We start from the raw sequence: 20714 nt of genomic DNA on the forward strand, positions 1-20714 counted from the left end.
AGTTCAGTAGGAATATTGTCTTTTCTTCAATAGGGTCAAAAATGGGAATATTTGGTGCACATAAACATAGTCAATGCATAAGGCCCAATTCCCCTTCTCATCACACAGTTTCCAATAAATCTTCCCCCTACAACAGCTTTTGTTGAGATTCAGGCTTGATTACTTAACTGCTGCTAAAATAGCGGTTTTGAAATGGATTGTTTTTGGGCAGGAAAAAGCAGTGATTAGTACAAATAGAGGGTATTGTTAAGGCTGGACTAATTGTGAAGCTAGTTTAAAAGGGATTCATGAATATTTTCAAATGTTGTAGTATTGGCCAATTTACTGTTGATTCTCACAATCACAAGATTGTCATTCTTGGAGAGGCTGACTGAAACGGACTGGCATTTGTACAATTTCAATGTCATCATGCCTAATATCCATCTTCTCAAACGTTATTTTGTGCTGGGCTACATCTCACTTCTACCTCACCTATCCTTTGCTTTTTGCGCTTTTCATCTCCCCTTGCTCTTGCAGTGTGCTCATTTCCCCTTAAAAGTCCAATAACAGAAAGGCTTGGCTTGTGCATTTCTCCTGCGTGTGTGAGTGTTCAAGGCAAGACTACAATCAGACTTTTGTCATCAGTGAATCATTCAAATGGCAGAGGAAGAGGCAGAGAGACAGAGGATGAGGACGGGAGAGTCAATGAACTCTGATGGCGACAGTGGTGCAGCTAACGATTTCCATCTAATTGCTCCTCCTCCACTCCTGGAGAGTGGCAAGGCATGAAGAGAGGAGGATGAGAGAGGGACAGGGAGTGAAAGAAGAGAGAGTGCAAATAATGACAAGGCATTCAGCCTTTAACACTCACCTCTGATAATGATGGGATATTCAGGCCTATTTGCTCCCAAGATCCTCCTCCACTTTTGTGTCTTTCTATACTCACCCTCCTACCCTCTGCCAATATTTTGTCCTCGGTTTAAATTGACTTCTTTTCCCCATTTAGAAGACACAATAAAAGAGACAGAAGTCTACACTCTGCCTGATCGGTCCCTGTCTATTCTTGAAGTCATTTTTACACTGCTCCCCCTTGCACTTCTTAGACACCAATGAATTTGGACAAAACTGGGGGAATAACATATCTTCTTTTAGTTAAAGGTTCATCTGACTGGTTAAAGGCAGCTCTGCATGGACTAATGCCCACTTTGTGACTTTTGGTAGTGAGCAGCCCAGATGGATCGGTCATGAACCACTGCACTCCTGACTGGATTCACTGCATGTTTGCCCACAGCACATCTTTTAGCTGTAAATCTGATTGTGACAAACACACTGTGCCATTGTAACTACACCAGATACATGTGAAAGGGACATACACACTGGCAATAAAAAAAGAATAAGCTCATAATCTTGTGGTAATGCCTCATAAATTTGTGAGTAACTTTGATTCAAATCTGAACTCTGTAAAGTAAAAGGTGATGTGCAGTCTTGTTTTTATCATTTAATAGGTATGTCTAAAATCAAGCCATTTCTGTTTGCTGCTCACCTGGAGAATGTTATTCATGCCTTCATTTCATCCAATCTCAAATACTGTGACTCTCTAAATTTAGCAGCTCTCAGTAAAAAAGCACTTAATTGTTTTCAATTGCACCCAAATGCAGCCACTTGGCTTTTTAGTGAAATTTTGAGAAGAAAACACATTACCCCAATTTAGCACCCCTTTAATGACTTCTCGTTTCCATATTTCACCTCAAAATTGTACGCGTTAATTATGAAGGCAGTGACTTGTTCCAAGTTATATTTCTAACTTACTAAGTTGTCACGTACATGCGTGCTCACTGAGGTCTCACAGCTCCACAGCCTGGAGTTGGAACTAAGGGTGGCCATGCATTGAATGAAATGAAAACTCATACACAAGTCACATTGCTACTTCAGGTTTTAAAAAGTAATTTCATTACTGTCGCTTATGTCCTTTGTGAAAGCACTTAGTGAATGTGTTAAGAAACGACTATTGATCTGTTTTTTCAAATTACCGTTGTGATTCTTAACTGACAGTTACATCTTTTCACAGGGTCTTCTGTAAGATCTGCCTGGTGGCAAACAATACAATTAAATCGCTTCATTTAGTTATTCATACTTAACCAAATACTAAACCAAAGAGAGTCCAGTGGTGTCTGGTTTTTGGAATGCATTACTCAACAAAACGAATGACTTCAAGCATCATTTGTTCAACGCAAATGTACAAAACTAAACAGCTAACTAACGTCTGCATGGATGCAGAATGAGCAGAGCAGAGCAAAGACATCAAAATGCCCAAACTGATCTAGTTTTTCCTCTGAATCAATCAGTTCTGTTTGAAAGAAGAATTCTCTTGTGTTAAACAGGAAGTCTTTTTGATCTTCCTGCCTGAGGAAAGTTTCTATGACAAGACTTCACACTCCAAACAACAGGAGCATTTGAGGCCTCTCTTCCTTCCTTTTGTGCTTTGCTTCACTGCCTCAGAAAATCAGCAGGAATTTCTCCCTGATATACTGATTTCACTAAAACATTTAAAACAAAGTCTAAGGCCAGGCTTGTATTTGTATTCTTGACCCTCGTCCCTCGACATTTTTAGGCTCATTGATCACACAACAACAAATGAGTGAACGCAATTAAAAACTTTCTTTCTTTTCATTTCATTTCCAGCTTTTGAACGTTGTCTCACTTCAGGGAAATGGGGTCTGAAATTTGGAGGAAATGTGGTGCTGAGTGTAGAAAAATAAAGTGCCATTGCTTTTTCATCTTTCAGTTCTTTGATGCCTTATCTGGCAGATTTACTGGAACGATTATTGCTGCCTGTTACTTTTGTAACAAATACCTTTATTGACCGTCTCCATCACTGCAATTATTCATATCCACTGACCTGCACAAGGAACCAGGAGATGAGCACTGAGACCCAGGGGTTGCCACTGTGGGACGTCTTCTTAGCCGGAGATAACGCCTTACCTACAAGCATGAAACGAGATCTCGGTGAAAACAACAAATCCTTCAATTATTGGCATGAAAATTACATTGAATATTCTCCAGCAGCAGCTTTCATATAAAAATATCAGCAATGACCTTCAAAACCCACTTCAGTGAAACCGTGGATATAAATGCGGATCGAAAAGTTTCACCAAAGAAAGAATGTAATGAAATACCATCCTTTGATGGAGAGTTTCCTCCACAAAACTCTCCAATAAATGTCAGCAAGTATTTCTCCCACCACTGTGGGTGTGGCAGAACGGAGACAGGAGGTGAACATGACTTGTCAATCAGATGTCACTTAAAGTGATGCCTTCACTTGTCAATACGTGCACAGTTTAACTTGAGCTGCTTTATTGACACCTCCTCTTCAGTGCTATTCTTAATGCTTTTTGACACTCTACTGCCCACAAGTCTCTATAAAATATGAACATGTTCACTTAGCATTCAAAGTTGGATGGCACTAGAGGTTTTCTTGGTGATTCGCTCAAAAATAGAAAATAGAATAGTGAAAAACTACAATGCAGTGGAGGTCTGCATTGAACAGTTCTTTAATCCCATACTGACTCAGCCCTGTAGGATATATGACAATTAATGCTGCTCTTGCACATGTGCCATCCGTCCCCCACCAACTCCTGTGGAGATTTTGATTGCTCCTACGGTGTACTGCGACGGTATACCCGATCCCACGGGGTAAATATGACACATGTGTTCATCTCGATTTTTTTAATTTAAATAAATGCTAAGGCCGTATTTAGACCAATGTCAGCACTGTGTGAAAAGAGACAGCCACCATATTAATTTCAACAAAACCGCAGTGTTGACTCAGCTGGGCTGCTGACACAGACACTCGTACTAAAAAAAAGTTGAACCTCCAGATTGGCCAGCCAAATCTGGAGGTTAATGAGTCTTCAGGAGTGTGAGTTAATACAATCGCGTGGGCATATTCCAAAGTGTTTCAACAGTCAGTGTTTCTTCGTCAAGTTGGAGCGCAGTGGAGAGATGATAACACAAAGACACAATTTTGCACTAAAATAACTTCTGCAACTCTTGATGCATCATATTAAAGGTATAGTCATCGATTCAGGGAAAAGATATATGATATTTATTTAATTAGCATATTTAGATTTATCCTCCCTCTTACTCCCACTGCCCCCTTTCTCGCCATCTCCCCTCACCATCTCATTCTCCCCATCCTGTGAATAATTGAATAAGTGAATAAGGACCTTTTTTTTTTTTTTAATCTAAAATCTAAAAGTCTAAATGACCAGTATATACGAAAAGCTCAGATTATGTTACTATGGGTGTTTGTAGTGATCCTTTCCAAAATGTTTTCAGAGATAGATATGTAGGGTCCTTTTTGTTTAAGCAGAAATTGTCATTTCTCAAATTTTTTATCTCAAAATCATTTTATAGTATTACAAACCACTGCGCAGTGTTGTGACATGTGATCACATCATATCACTGGTACAGTGCAGCACAATCCCATCAATGTATTCCATAAGTTGCCTGGACATTTGCTAATTCAGTTACTCAGTTGTTAATATGTCACCTTCGAAGACATGAACTATAGTAATAACATAAAATAAAAATGACACTTATTAAATGCTGGGTCCGGTGAAAGTTTTATGGAAAAATTGAAACTGGTCATAGTAGTTAAAGGTATATTAAAACATATGGATTGTGGATTTCTCTTAGCTACACATAATAATTAGCTACACATATAGTCAGGAAAGAGAGAAAGAGGGGGAAAGTGAGTGGGTGGGCAAGACAGTCAGGGAGATAAACTAAAGTGACACTTATCTCTATCTAATGCCTTATATGGCTCTATGGTTTACTGGAAGACAGTTCATCTAAACTCACCCTCACCCTTCATACATGACATTTTGTCTCTTAATGATGACTTGTGGGTTGAATGCGGTTGTTGCTCTGTACAGCAGAGGACAGACTCCACAGACAGGAGGAGGGAGGGGGGAGGAGGGAGGAGGGAGGAGGCGGTTGGTGGAACGGGGAATCCAAGTTTAAGACTACATTTCGCAGCTGATAAAGGATTGAAATTAAATCAGTGACACTTTAAAATCAAATCAATGCGACTGAGAGGACTACACTGAGTGATGGAGAGGATGACGAAAGGCAGGACGGAGATGATGGCGTTAGAGATTAGAGAGTTATAGGGAAGAAAGAATTGGAAGATGTGTGGGATGGCTGAAACTGTGTGTGTGTGTGTGTGTGTGTGTGTGTGTGTGTGTGTGTGTGTGTGTGTTGGAAAATGGACGCATCCATCACTTTGTTTGCATAGGACAATGGCAAGGTTAAACTGTGAGTAGCATGCATGAATGACAACTACAAGAACAACACACACACTCATCCTCATGCACATACAGTGTGGTCATACTGACTATTTCACCCTCCCTTCAAAAACATCACACATTCATGGCTCCACAGTCAGTGACTCTTAATTAAACAGATTAATCTAAGTTAACCCTGGCTGTTGGTGAACAAGTCTGCTCTGTCTGTCCACCCCACACAGGAACTCGCACTAATATAGCCATTTACCTCCCCTGACACACACACACACACACACACACACACACACACACACAAATGGCTATAAACACAGACAGAGACAGGCCAAATCAATTTGCAATTGACTTAAAGGAGCAGAGGGTGGGATAAGGAAGTTGCTCACAGTCATTAATAATGACAAAGCAGTGGGCAGCATGGATTCACATGGAGAGGCAGGGGAGACAGGAGATGGAAATCACACAAATGCTAAGTTCTCTTGATATGGAACTAACTGTGGGAATAACTGCTCGGCTGACATGACATGAAACGCAACAGTGTCTACCTGCTTTGAATGGCTACACTCCAAGACAAAATGTCTAGCATCTCTCTATCTCCCCTTATTTCCTGTCACCCCTTAACTGGACTATCCAATAGAGGCATGACATCACCCACACGTTGGCACTAATGTTGGCAGAATTGGTTTCAGGTATCATGCTCCATTTAAATAGAATGTACAGCAAACGATTCCTTGTATATTGTGTAGCTGCATTGTTTTGTTTTGATTGTATTTTTGTGAATCTTGCTAGGTCTTGTTGTCAGAAAAAGGAATTCAAAGTCTTCAACCGAAAAAAATAGTAATTTTCTATTTGCTCAGCTCAATACCAAAGCCCATCTGCCTGTCTCCCCCAACAACTCTTCCATCAGATTCAGAGAAAAGTTGTGCTACCTACCAAACAGGTCGTCCCTGGCAAGAGCGTAAAGGATGCGTGAGGCTCCGATGAGGTTGCTCATGGCAGCGGAGAGAGTGGAGGAATAAACCCCTACGGTGACAAAGGGGTTCCAGATGTTGATGTCTCTCAGGAAACTGTAATCTCTCTGAAGCAGGACACTGTAAAGGTTTGGAGAATACAATTGAAGACATTACTTTAGAAACCATGAATGGAAGTTTGGTTGAAGCCACTTCACCACATGCACAAAGAAAATCATGCATTTTGTTTCAGTTTATATCATCTTTAGTTTGATTTGATAGTTTTCAGTAGTAAAACATCAGAGTTTTTTAGCCACCATCAAACATGGCTTAGCCTACTGACCAACAAACGTGGTACATGGACTGTACTTGCATGGCACCTTTGTAGTCTTTTCAACCAGCTCTTTAATGCTACAGCCAAATTCACCTATTCACCAATTTTACATAAAAGAGAAGAATTTAGAAAGAAAACTAAGAATTTGTGGCACAGAAAAGTGTAGCAACTGCTATAATATTTTACGGTTTTCTCAATTCCATGGTCAAGAATGAACTTTTAAGTCAACACAGATGGGAAGCCCAATGGATGAATTGTAACAGCTTGTGAGCCCAAAATCCAAAATAACACTGGCCAAAATAAATTTAATATGTTTTTATTTTTTGCTAATATTAAAAATGATTGAAAGTTCAATGACATACTGCTACTGAAAACTGAAAGCTAAGAAGTTTTCAACATTTGATGGACAGATTTGAACTTTGGAATTAAGACTTGTTTAGGTATCTTCAGTTGAGAGGATATTGCAACAAAATGTAAAAATGAAGGCATCAGACGAAAAGAATCCTGTGGATGAAATGATGTTCAATGCATGCAACCAAAAATCACTGAGGATTACATCTAAATGTTATCATAGTTTAATGGAATATCAGGCTAAAACTACATTATATGTAAAACTGGAAAAAGTGGTAGAAGTGGAAAAGGGAACTGAACATCACGGTTTCAAATGAATAATGGTATCATGCGTATAACACTGCAGACATCCACAAATTCAAATAAATGGAAAGAATTCACTTGGAAGAATCTAATTAGTTTCTTTTTTACACTTGGCATAAAAAGCAAAAAACCACAAAGGCAACAAACAGGCTGTAAATGATGTGGCCATACAGATGCAAATCATGTGCATATCTTCTGGAGTTGCCCAAAGATAGAGCCCTTTTGGGATAGTGATTTCAGCATTGAAATGGGTATCAAGATATACAATCTTCAACAAGTGGTCCATTTTGTACTTGGGCAATATAACTATAGTGGTGCTGGAGGAAGATAATTACTTGGTCAAAATTCTACTCACAGCTGGCAGGAAGGCCATTACAAGAAACTGGCTTTTAATGGCCCCACCCAGACATATGCGTTCACCTCAGAAGTTAGAAGCTGGAGCTGGGACTAATGTCACACCTCAGTTGACTGCATTCCAGTACAACAAGTCAGGAAGCCAGGTTATCTACTGTCAGCAATGCCAGTTGAAAACAACATATACTCTGTATTTTGCACACCTTAGAGATATGTCCACAGATGGAAGTGATTCAATGAGACTAATGAGACATAAGTGCTAATGAATGGTACATTACTACAGTTTTCATACTGTTGATGAGCGGAGCAGCCAACTTCTGCTGCAGTCAGAAATCCGACGTCAGGGTCATTCCAGTTGAAATTTCTGACTGGGAACTAGGAAATTCAGATTTTCCTATTCAAACACACCATTATTCACTAAGTTTTAGAGATAAAGAAAAGAATAGGACAATGGATTCGCTTTATAAATAAAGACATCGAAACTGTCGTTTTATTGATGACAATGTATTTTATTTTAGTACTGTAAACTACATTACTAGTTGTAAACTGCCAAAGACAAACAAATGTTTTCAGTATACTTTGAAGCCATTTCTAATAGAAAGCTGTCATTCTACACCTGCTCCACCAGGTTATTTTATCAAACCAGTGTAGTTCAAAGCTAGTTAGCATGTAAGCTAACAATAAACACAGGTAAACAGGTGTTTCTTGAGAGTCTATCAACTGGCACAGCTTTGTTATTAGAGTGTCTATATTTAGAGCCCGAGCACCAAGCGGTCCGAGGACCCTATTGAAATGCGAGGATGCAAGAAAATATCAGGGCACAAGCACCAAGAGGGAAATATCAGTACCCAAGCACAAGAGGTGTAAGGACCCCATGGGGCACGAGCACCAGGGGGCTGAAAACATAGTTGAAACTGAAGGAATTATTATTATTTTTCTATTATTATTATTATTTGGTAGAAAAGGCGTCAACGAAGAAAAGTTATTAAAGGTTTCTACAAAACTTTAACGGTTTGGGCGTGGCAAGCTGTCAAACTTCAGTGTCTCGCAGTCAAACAGGAAGTTGTTAATAGCTTGACTCTACATGATCCAATCAGCACCAAACTTGACATGTCTGATGAGAGTTCCGTCCTGGAAATGCTATGTTTTACACTATGATGGCTCAAGACCAGCCAGTTGATCAGATCCACTTTAAATTTGGTCAGGAAAGCCTCAAGATGTTGATGTTGGTCTGTAGTGAAAACTGTGAGTCTCCATCAAAAGCTGTAGCCGTGGTGATGCGGCGAATTTCGATAATAAATTTTCCTTCGCCATGAGCATTAAAAGTGCTATAACTCCACTGTACAAGGTCCTATCTTCACCAAATTTATACCGTTTGATGACTGTCCGGCTCTGAAGACACGTATGTGCCAATTTTGAACCATAGTCATAGCGCCACCTAGTGGCAGGAGGAAGTGCATGTTTTATTCTCGGACGTCTCTCTCTCTCAGCAGGTTAATCACAGCCACCTCATATTCGATCCGTGGAGAGAAGAGGGTCTGCTGAACACGTACATGTAGTTTGAGGTCTCTAACTTGTGAAAGGAGAAAACTGGAGCAGGTTAGAAAAGTCTTAGTTTCTGCCTCCCTCCTCCACTTTGAGCTCTCAGTTAACATGGCAGTCAATGAGGCATTCGGTTGGCACTCCCGTCGCTCCGAGGCTCGTAGTGGGAGCTGCGTACGTTTCTGTGTGTTTTGAAGATTTTCCCTACGTTTTGATGTGATTGTGCATGTATTAAGGCAATAAAGAATAATGTGTTAAAAAATAGTTTATTACTCAACTGTGAAACATTTTTTCTCTGACAATTAGAATACTGACTTTTATGTGTTTTATAAACAAGACTAAACAAGGCTAAGAGTCACGCTGGGGTTCCTAAGATGCTGGACTCAGTACAGTGGTGCTTTGAGCTTAATGATACAATGATAACATGCTGATGACATGGAGGTGAGGTTAGCTGTAGGTGTGAGTGTGAGTGTGAGTGGTTGTCTGTCTCTGTGTGTTGGCCCTATGGTTGGCTGGCGAGGGTGGGCCCCGCCTCTCGCCCAAAGTCAGCTGGGATTGGCTCCCCCACGACCCTGACGGACAAGCGGTTTAGATAATGGATGGATGACTGTATTGGATGAAAAGTTGGGGATCCCAAAGTTATTACAGTTAATTCTGTGGGAACACAAATGACTGAAATCATTATCAGAACATTTCATTCAAATCCACAAATTCCAGCCACATGATGGCACAAGAGGAAAAATTAGGAAATGTGTGCACAAAGTTTCCCAACAACCTATTAAAAAATTGTTGAGATATTTTATTGTGGAGGTGGTGGACCCGCCACAACTAGACCAACAATGCCATCCCTAGAGCCATGGCACCAGCATGGCAAAAATGAATAATAAATTGTTCTTACATTTTTATATATATTCTACACTAATATTTTTACATTTAAGGATAGATGTGAGTATCTGCTCCACAATTCAGTATATTCATGGCTGTAATCAGAGGGCAAAATTGCAGTTTTGAGAATATTCTGCATACTATTCACTTTTGACTGTTACTATTCCAGGACCTGCTGTGTGTTACTATAGGGCAACATACTATATGGCAACATTTACTCACTTCTGGTGTAAATAAATAATGGCAGAGCAAAAATCTTTCACAACCTACGATTAAAAAACAAAAGAAGAAAAGAAAATCCCACGTGGTCTGTCCTTTTGAAGCCTCGGGTTTGGCATTTTAGTCGTTGCCATCTAGGTTTTTTGGAGTGGCCATATATGGCTAGCTAGCCAAGCTAGCTTGGTTAGCATTGCTACACATATGGTTCATGTTAACTTTGATATGAATTGGGATGTTAATTTTGGTTTAACCCTTCAGAGTCTGGAGTAAAACGGCGTTTTTTATTACTTTTCATTTTACCTTTGTGTTTCCCATTAAAACTGCTTAGCTTGCCTTTCTTTGTGTCTTTCTTTTCAGCACAACCTCACCTATGTGATTCTACAAGTATTTATTTATTTTGACATAATATATGGACACACTGTATGTAAAAGTGCAAAAGAAACACAAAATCCGAGTAGGAACTAGTTGGATCTTTGGAGGAGCGGGGGTCTGCACGGACACCTCCTCTCGTTCGTCTTCACGCGCAGCATCCACTTCATCCTCTGAAAGGAGTCTTCCTCAGAATCAGAACGTTCTTCCCCAGATTCAGCATCTTCTAACTCGTAGAAGAGCTGTAGTGCACGACTTCGGCTCTTCATAAATTTAGTATTAATGGGCCGATCGACAAAATTCAAACACTTGTAAAAAGTTTGAAGTGTCCGCTTTCCAACAGTCTTTGAATTGAGCACCTGCGTGCTTGTGTCACAGCTTTACGTTTTCAAACGTGCGACATGTGACTTTGACGCCGTGTGGCGGTCCTAGACTCCGAAGGGTTAAAACAGAACAGACTTATCAAGAACACTGAGCAGCAGCGTCCTCAGAGTGTCATTTAGAGCAACCAAACACTGAACAAGACATTTTTTAGGGCCCAGTGGTGTTTCCCCCTGCTGGCAATTACAAAAAAAATGCAGATCAAGGCACGACCTGGAAGCTACGTCCACATCTTTTAGACATCTATGGCGACACCACCACACAGCAGACACCCATGATCTCTGTAACCATAAACAGATAAACTCTTCATTTTATCACACTCATATCAGGAGATCAAATTCATGTGGTCCAAAAGGCTGTGTATCATTTCAAACTCATTTGTTCAGGGGGGCTGAACATGTCCAATGAAAAAGAACAAGATTGAAAAGGAAGTGATGATTACTCTGCCGGGGTGTCTAATGATGAGATCGTAGAATAAGGGGCTCACTCCAGCGTGTGTGTGTGTGTGCAGGAGATGCTGCACTAGACATGGAGAACGAAAGATCAGAGTACAAAAACCACAGCAGGGTGTGCATGATTGCGGCCTGCCCCGCCCCCCCACACACATTTTTTCAATACAACACAGCATGAGAAAGGAGAATTAGAGTGTCTCTCTCTCTCTCAAGCTTTGTGTTTCAATGCCCACACACACACAATCCACTCCTTCTATTCCCCTCCCTCATCACCTTCATCTACCTCATCATGATGTTTTTAAAACCCAATCAAGGGTTTTTTCCAGTTTTTTGTCTCAGCCCCCCACCCCCCCGGTTTTATTTCTATTCGTATCTCTCTCTCCCTCCCTCTCTCAATTAAGAGTCTCATCACGTATTCTTTCAGGTCCAGTGATTTTAATACTTATTATCATGGCCCTGTTAAGTATTGTTCACTCCATCCAAAGATCTGAGCACACTATTATTTCACATGGAGCCCAAGAGGCAGGCAGCACGCACACACATACACACATGCAGGGCAAACACACACACACACACACACACACACACTCACACACACACACACAACCACACACAGGCTTCTGACTTACCACAAATCAACTAAACAAAGATTCTGTGGAGAAGTTAACATCACCCTCGAAATTAGGAAATGCCAACTACTTTGTTTATTTGGCGCATGTGTGTGTTTGTGAGTTAATGCGTGTGTGCGTGGCGTACACACTGCAGTGAAGTTTATGAACCATTGCTTTAATCAGACCCTCTGACATATTCATAACACCAAAAAACTGCTCAGTGGTCTGATACAGCAGCGTACACTAGAAGGGTAGTCTACGTGTGTTTGCTGCACAAAAAATGGGGACTCACATAAAGAAAAAAAAAAGCTAAGCATGATGAAGAATCAAAGTGTGTGTGCAAGTGATTGTGTGCGTGTGTTTGTCTGTAAGAGGTGAGTGATGATGTGGGTCGACACTTATAGGCTAATTATTAATTTTTCTGACGTGCGGCACGAGCAAAATAAATCTCGAAAAGCTTGACATTTCCAAACTGAATCTCAAAAACAAAACCGCTGCAAACTGGGTGACAGCAATGACAAATGGGGTGTGTGTGTGTGTGTGTGTGAGTGAGTGAGTGAGAAAGAGAGGGGGGGTGCTCACGTGTTGGACAATTATATATGTATTCTATGTTTCATAATCATGTGTTCCTTCCAAAGCTGTGTGTGTGTGTGTGTGTGTGTGTGTGTGGGGCCTGGATAGTAATTATTGATCCGATCATCCAGCTGAAATGAGCTCTGCCATCCAAATAAAGAGGAGAACAAAAGCGCGAGGGGGCGAGTGACAGATTAAAGGAGCTCGTTTAGAGAAGAGGAGGAAGCGAAGCTAAACAACTAAAAGGAGCCCGCAGAGATTGTTTAGCCGATTGTTCTCTCCGCTCCATCCTTCAGCTCATTTGTTCACCACTTTTATTCATGCCCTCATTTGTGTATTCACGCGCATTCATCTTTTTAATCCATCATTTCACACGTCTGTGTTTCTTATAATGCACCAGTGCTTTGGTCGAATATTATAGATTAATCATCCGGGCTTTTTCAAATGATATAAGAAGTGAAGTGCTCAGATATGCTAGAGCATATGTGTTTAGGTATATCATAAAACCAGTGTAAGGATTCTCTGCAGCGCTTCTTCGGCTGTGCTTCTGGTCGTCTCGGCTCTCCGAGGGCGAGGTCACTCCTCATCAGAACCAACATAACGATTTAGGATCATCTAGTTTAATGATGCTGGGGAAAAAAAGACTTCAGAATGTCCAATAACTGCACAAGTGGGATCATAGCTAGTTACTGAGATGGCTCTGGCTTATGGCTAACATCACTGTTATGCTTATTGCACCATTATGTGACCATTTGTGTCTCAGCAATATGGACATGATGGTCCTGTAAGTCAATACTCGACTCGTGATGCAAAGGTTACTCTCTCTTATGAGTCTCTCCATCAAGCATTTATTTTTACTGCATTTTCCTCTTGTTTGCCCGACATCTCTGTGTCTGCAAACAGCAATGGGCAGATAGTACTGATGGAATAAAGAAAAGCTGAAGTCATTTTTTTGTGTCATTATATTCAAAACTGGATCTATTTGGTGTTTTTCCCACTATTCTAAAATATCTTACATTAACAGCAAACTAAATGATTATGTGTAAAGTGAAAAGGTTACCAATGGTGACAAACCCACAGAGAATTATTACCAAGTCCTGCATTTATACAGTGCTGTTTAGCCTACTTAAGCTCATTCTTTGGCACTTTGAAGCCCAGCAACTCAACTACCGTTTCTCTGGCAGTAGCAGTGTGCTGCTGTTTTCCACTGCCTGCTGGATGGGCTGATAGGCAGCTGTTTGCATCAGCTCAGATCAGCACATCTGGGAAGTTGTGGCTTGCAACAGAACAACATTCGCCATAGACTTTCCTGTGAAAGAGTGGTCCAAAATAAAACTAATAGATAAGCACCTGAATTAGTGGCAGGGGTGTCCTGCCTGGACACCCATTTTTACGTCATTTGGTCTCCAAGTCAGAAAATGACCAGTGAAATATTTGACTTTTTCAGGACACGCAGGGGGAACAAATCAGAAAATCTACAGCCCTGCACTGGACTGTATTTTCATCCTCTTCCACTGGATCACTGACCATTACTGCCCGCTCCCACAATGTGTGTGTTCCACTCACACACAATAGCACAATATATTCCATCCGTTTTGTGTTGTTGTGTTCTCCCTCCACATTTAAATAAAACACTTTCATTTGATTTTTGGAGATCATTTGGCTAAATGATTGTCCTATTTGCTCATTATGGCAACGCCAGCGAGCGAGTTCAGTCTGGCTTACAGTCGAGAACTTGCTTAAAATTGCTTTATCTGTTTATGTGGTGTTTAATGTTAAACCAATGCTTATTTCAAGACTGTTGATTAATGACACACATAAAAAGGAACTAATTTCTACAACTTTCCTGCATTTTACTTTTTGACCGTCCACAACTACCAACAGCAAAGTTCAAACAGCCCGCTCCCATGAGATTTACACTGGGTCCCAAAGCAGCCCTCTACATGGGACCTTAGCAGACACCACCCATCACGTTAGCTCTAGTTTTTTTGGTCCTGATCAGAGTCCTCTGTCAATACTGATCCAATATTTCTGTTTACCTAAATGAAATTCTCTCTATATATATAATACAGTATATATATATATAATATATAAATGACATATTGAAATAACAGCTGTAGATTTCTAAATTTGGCACACTTTATTTCTCATGAGCTACTTGATCCAAATACTGAAGGTTTTACTTCAAAAGTATTACGTTTATAAGCTTAAATTATTAACGTGATGTGAATCAAAACTTATCTGGGAAGTTCTGACTCCTAAAACCGACGCAACGTGATCTGCCGGAGAGAGGATGTATCACTCTAGTGTAGTTGTGGGAACCACAGAAACACTTGTGGTTGTACCGTCGTGTTACTCTCAAATGGTCTTTGAAGTGTACAGACACTTGCACTACTTAGATTATATGATCCTGGAGTTATCGACAGAATCAAACCACAGCTTATTTAACCCTTCACAGTCTGGGGTAAAACGGCGTTTTTTTTACTACTTTTCATTTTACCTTTGTGTTTCCCATTAAAACTGCTTAGCTTGCCTTTCTTTGTGTCTTTCTTTTCAGCACAACCTCACCTATGTGATTCTACAAGTATTTATTTATTTTGACATAATATATGGACACACTGTATGTAAAAGTGCAAAAGAAACACAAAATCCGAGTAGGAACTAGTTGGATCTTTGGAGGAGCGGGGGTCTGCGCGGACACCTCCTCTCGTTCGTCTTCACGCGCAGCATCCACTTCATCCTCTGAAACTGGAGTCTTCCTCAGAATCAGAACGTTCTTCCCCAGATTCAGCATCTTCTAACTCGTAGAAGAGCTGTAGTGCGCGACTTCGGCTCTCCATAAATTTAGTCTTAATGGGCCGATCGACAAAATTCAAACACTTGGAAAAAGTTTGAAGTGTCCACTTTCCAACAGTCTTTGAATTGAGCACCTGCGTGCTTGTGTCACAGTTTTGCGTTTTCAAACGTGCGACATGTGACTTTGACGCCGTGTGGCAGTCCTAGACTCCGAAGGGTTAAGCGTTCCTGGTCTTAAATGAAAAACCACTGACTATGTGTGCTTTGTAAAAGTGCACCTTCATCCTAACCGACACTGAACTGAAAGCGTGTGATATGAAAATATAAAGGCTACGCCTGAGCTGAAAGACATGAAAAGGAGACAGTTCTATGGCCCAATTCTCCACCATGTCATAGTAGAAAAACAAAGAAGAACTCTTTCTGTAAGCAAAGCCAGTGGCTAAATCCTCAGAGCACACTTCAAAAAGTCTGAGCAGTAACAGCCTGAACGTGTGGATCTCAATTCGCAAAAGACCCGTGTTACCTTTACATAGAGTGTATCTGGCCCGGTGTGCTTTGAATGAGCTCAGGCCTCTTAGAGACGACTGAATCGACTCCATAGCAACAAATGTACCAGCACCAGCTTCACCCTTTACTGCGGGGATTTAGTGTGGGTCTTTAGCCTCACTTCACCTTGACCTTGGAGGTACTTTTAGAGTGCAGCCACGGCACATGAGGGGTGAGGGAGAGATACAGACACATAAAGAAGCAGCAGAGGAAAAGGAGGCAAACAGAAAGTAAAAGGGAGGCAGAGGGGGGGGGGTGTAAGAGCCAGAGAGAGGGAGGGAGAGGCAGAGTTAAGTGCTCTCAGGGGAGTAGACTGTGGTTAAGGATTATTAAATGGGATCAATAACTAACAAGGCCTCTGTGCGTGCACACACACACACACACACACACACACACACACACACACACACACACACACACACACACACACCCTCCCTTCTTTTCTGTCCTCCCTCCCTCGGTCTCCAGGCTTTCCTTCTCTCCAACACTTCACACTTGCTCTCTCAGCTTTTCCTGCACATTTTTAAATGTTTATCATATTTTTCCGGTTACCCTCATCTCGTTTTACGGCTTCTCTCCGTTTCACCATTTTCCAATTTTCAGCCTCTCTATTCAGTCATTCTTTGCACCAACTTCCAATTTTGAGCCCCTTTTTTGTATTACCCCATCATTTGCTCACAATGCTTGTAACTAGGGGTTGACTGATACGGGATAGCAGTTCCGAGGGTCCTTTTTTCTTGATATTCAGGGTCAAACAAGCCTCATAAAAAGCATGTGCATCATCATGGTCTCTCAGAATCCCAGAATAAAAATATAAAGAGAACCACATTTCCAAAAGTACATACATCTGATTCAAAAGGAACGTAAGACGTAGCCACGGTGATGAAGCCCACTGGTTTGTGGGCTACCGTTTAGAGGCCGTGAGTTTGGCATTTTAGCCGTCATCATCTTGCTTCTCTGGAGCTGAAGTGATACCTGATTTATTTCCACACCTGCATTCCCTGAAGATCCGCCTCTGATCGATTATGTTCATTCATGATCTGCCTCTGATTGGTTAGGTACAAGGTATCCCTGCCCTTAAGCATATCCAGCTACATCGTCTATTTTTCTCTAAATGGGACCATAATCTACCAAATGAAGACAGAAAAAGGCCGAAACGAGTGATAGAAACCATAAACTCATTAGAACAATGTTTACTGAGGTGAGAAGGAAGGTCATTTCTTACAGACTTCCTTTACAACTGGACCTTGCCTTGACTCACCTCGTGCTGGCCAACCTTCCACCTTCATGGCCTAGCTCATCAGACGCGGGGTCTGCGTGGAATGAATGTAACTTCTGGTTCAGAAACTGTGATGGTGACCGCCTAACCTCCAGGCCTCAAAATGGCTCCGTCCACTCCTTTTACATAACCTATGGGTTAGTTACATTGCTATGCAGACATACTGCCCGCTCACGTAAATGGACTCTCTGGCTGTGACTATGTAGTCGTTGGGAAAAACACCGATTAGCCTCAAGTAACACGTTATCTACACTTCACCTGCTTCACTTGTACTGTTGCCGTGTGTGTGAGTGTGTGTGAGAGAGTGTGCGTGTGTGTGTGTGTGTGTGTGTAGAGGAGCTGCCTGAGCCTCATCCACGGTGAAAGTCCAATACAGACAGCAGATGAGAGAAGAGAGGCAGCACCACTGGAAATGCCAGCATGACATGTCTGAGCAGAGGTTTTTTCCTGCTCATTAGGCTCAGGCGCTGCACTGAAGTCTGCTACTGTTCAGGAAAACCCTCCTGTTTATTCTGCAATCAGTGACTTTCTTATGTAAACAGGCACAAGAACACAGGCAATAACAAAGTCAGCAAAAATGATCAATGCAATGTCCATATATCAAACTAGAATCCAACGACATAATTATTGTGACAGGCCTGGTCGACCGATCTTACATAAAAAGCCCCACATCTAAGCTCTCCATCACACAGGTCTGTGGCTCTTCACTCCCACGTCTCCCTCCACTCCAGCAGCTTTTATTTCATACAGGACATGTTGGCCTGTTATGCCACCATTGTTGCCTCCCCACCCCCACCCCCACCCCCTCCTCAAAAAACAAACGGGGACAGCATTGAGAAAATGGAGAGAGAGAAGGGGCGAAAGTGACTGGAATCTCTGCAGTGAAGAGATAGGAGGTGAATAACAAAAGCAGGGAACACGGCTGTGTGGATGGATGGATGGATGAATGATAGACAAAGAGCAGAGGGAGAAAGGAGAAAGAGAATCCAAGAATGCTGCTATGGGGTGATAGTGAAGGGAGCGGGGGGGGGGGGGGGCAGCTGGACTTGTTGCCTTACAGTCTGGACAAGGAGCAGAAGAAAGCATGAGAATGAGGGGAAATGATGTGAAGACTGAAAGATATGGCCATGTTTCCTGAACCTTTCTGCCAAAAAGAGCAAAAACATGAGGAGCTAAAAAGTTCATGGAGTAAATAAAAACCAGAGCTCAAACGCCTGGTCAGATTTTTAAAGGCTGATATGTGAGGGACGACATGGAGGCTGAGTGTGGGATGTCAGATGATCTCTTATGCCGAGTTTTATTTTCCACTCGCCGACAGTTTTTACAGATAGCACACAAAAGCCCCAGATCACATGCTTGTTCCCATACGCGATGATCACTAAGCGTAAACTGTTCTGAGACGCGATCGAAGTGATGATGTGATGCAAAGTCTCAGTAGAACTCAGAGGGGCAGGCTACTTCCTGCAGCTTGCCGTCCTCTGGTGTAAAGAGGACGAGGACCTATTGTAAACACGGTAGCTTGTTAACATGTTTCAATAAACTGGAAAAAAAAGAGGCTTTGAGTGCACCCCCGTTGCTTTGGTTACTCATTTAATGTAGCCAGGGCCTTAATTTAGAATGGAGAACAGACGGTTTCACAGGAGCTACTTATTAGGTGTCCTATATCACTTTAAAGGAGACCCTACAGCCAATCAGTGTCGAGTATTCACCCAGACAAAAGGCATAAAATAACAATAGCAGAAAGCCAAAAGCCAATTGATCAGCTGATGTCATCTCACATCCCACATTCACTTTAATGGTTTCAAACACCTGTTTCTGTTTCTGTTTCTCTGTGTTCTTCCCGTATAAAGCTGGATTAAAGGAGCAGTTTCATTGTATTTTAAGGAATAACATTTCCTTTGTTGCAGTAAGGTTGATGGAGTAGACCAATATCAATATAGAGCCAGCAGATGTTAGCTGAACATTTGGTTATGTTCAGTTATTTCATTTTCTGACAATTTCTGTTATTTCTGGGGGTTTTTTTGTCAAGACTGACTTGCTGGCAAACTATATGTTCTTGTGTCTATCTTTACACGTTTTAGCTCAGCTCTAAACGTACCTTTTTAAAATCTAAAAGCTGCATCCTCGTGCTGACCTGCTCATTCCCTCTTTGTTTGATACCTCCACTGTGGGGTAAAAACTCCAGATTCTGCACATAATGATTTTAAGCTCAAATTTGAAACACGTTTTTGTCTGCCCATCACTCGGTCTGTCTCTCAACTCAACAATTTTTTGTTTTATCTTTGCTTCTTCTTGCTGGTATTTTTTAATCAGTTGCACTAGCATTAAAATGGCAGCTGAGTGTTTATCCCCAAACAACAGATTTTTTTATAGGAGAAGAACTATGGCCAAGAACCTCTAGCTCCTTTTCAGATGGAAAAGGAAGGAAAGGTCCTTGAGTTATTGAAAAGGCTTCAGAATTCTGAGAAAACTTCCTGCAGACAGGAAGAGGCTAAAGCGGGACAGAAGATGTTGGATGAGGAAAAAACATGAACAAAGGTATGTGATTGAAAGGTAACCAGAGAAAGGGGGGGGGGGGGGGGGGGGGGGGGAGTAAAATATTGAATATGAAAACAGAGGAATGGAAATAGACAGCGTGTGGGTGAAAAGACAAGAGACACAAGACACAGCAGGAATACAGCGTGTTTTTGGAGGATGGAGAGAAAAAAGTGGCATGAAGAAAGATGGGACTTTTCTGAAAAAGTGAGAGGAATTAGATGCAGGGGGTGGGGGGGGGGGGTGGGGGGGGGGTAGGAAAAGCAAGATGAGAGACAGAGGCACTTCGGGGGGTGTGTGGATTGCACACACATTCATAAAGCTGCATGTCAGAGATAGCACAACAAAAGAAGGCCCAGAAGATTCAAATTAATATAATTATCAAGTCAGTTATTAATACAAAAGCTTCTATAGCGCAGGGTGGATTAGCCCACAGGTCACTGCAGCACAGCACTGTGAGAAACACACACACACACACACACACACACACACACACACACACACACACGTCAACCAAGCACAGACATCCCCCCACTACACACACTAAACCAGTTGCATGAAACCAGTTGTAAAATAATAAAACACAGTGGAGCAACTGAGTGACTCATCACACTCACTCTGTTGCTTTAAGTGTAGATTTAAGTTCCTAATCCACACACACACACACACAGACACACACACACACACCCAAAAGAGCTTGATAAAGTAGCGACAGGGCAATCTGTCATGGCTGGCTAGCTGGTCACACGAGGTTAATAGATTCCCCTCTATCTCACATCCCCTCAGCCTTCATCACCATCATCAGCGGCCCTCTTAACATAGTGGCATATCATCAGCGATAATCTCAAAACAGACAAAATATGGGACCGCTCTATTAACAGTGACCTGGAAACCAGATGTACGCCTTTTACATCCAAATGAGCTTCATTTTCTTTGCAGTGCTAATAGCTGT

The 20714-nt window shown here is 41.6% G+C and overlaps 1 protein-coding gene across 1 annotated transcript in view; it reads right to left on the minus strand.

The window, feature by feature from the left end:
• The window catches only part of LOC139200010 (solute carrier family 12 member 9), a 62649-nt gene that overhangs the window by 25761 nt on the left and 16174 nt on the right, over positions 1-20714 (minus strand). Inside the window, exons 7-8 of the mRNA XM_070829239.1 lie at positions 6216-6373; positions 2879-2961 (exon numbers count right to left, since the gene is read on the minus strand). Of these exons, the coding sequence (XP_070685340.1) occupies positions 2879-2961; positions 6216-6373 (241 nt within the window). The remainder of the gene's footprint in view (positions 1-2878; positions 2962-6215; positions 6374-20714) is intronic.

This window comes from Pempheris klunzingeri, chromosome 4, assembly GCF_042242105.1.
Source record: "Pempheris klunzingeri isolate RE-2024b chromosome 4, fPemKlu1.hap1, whole genome shotgun sequence".
Lineage (NCBI taxonomy): Eukaryota > Metazoa > Chordata > Actinopteri > Acropomatiformes > Pempheridae > Pempheris > Pempheris klunzingeri.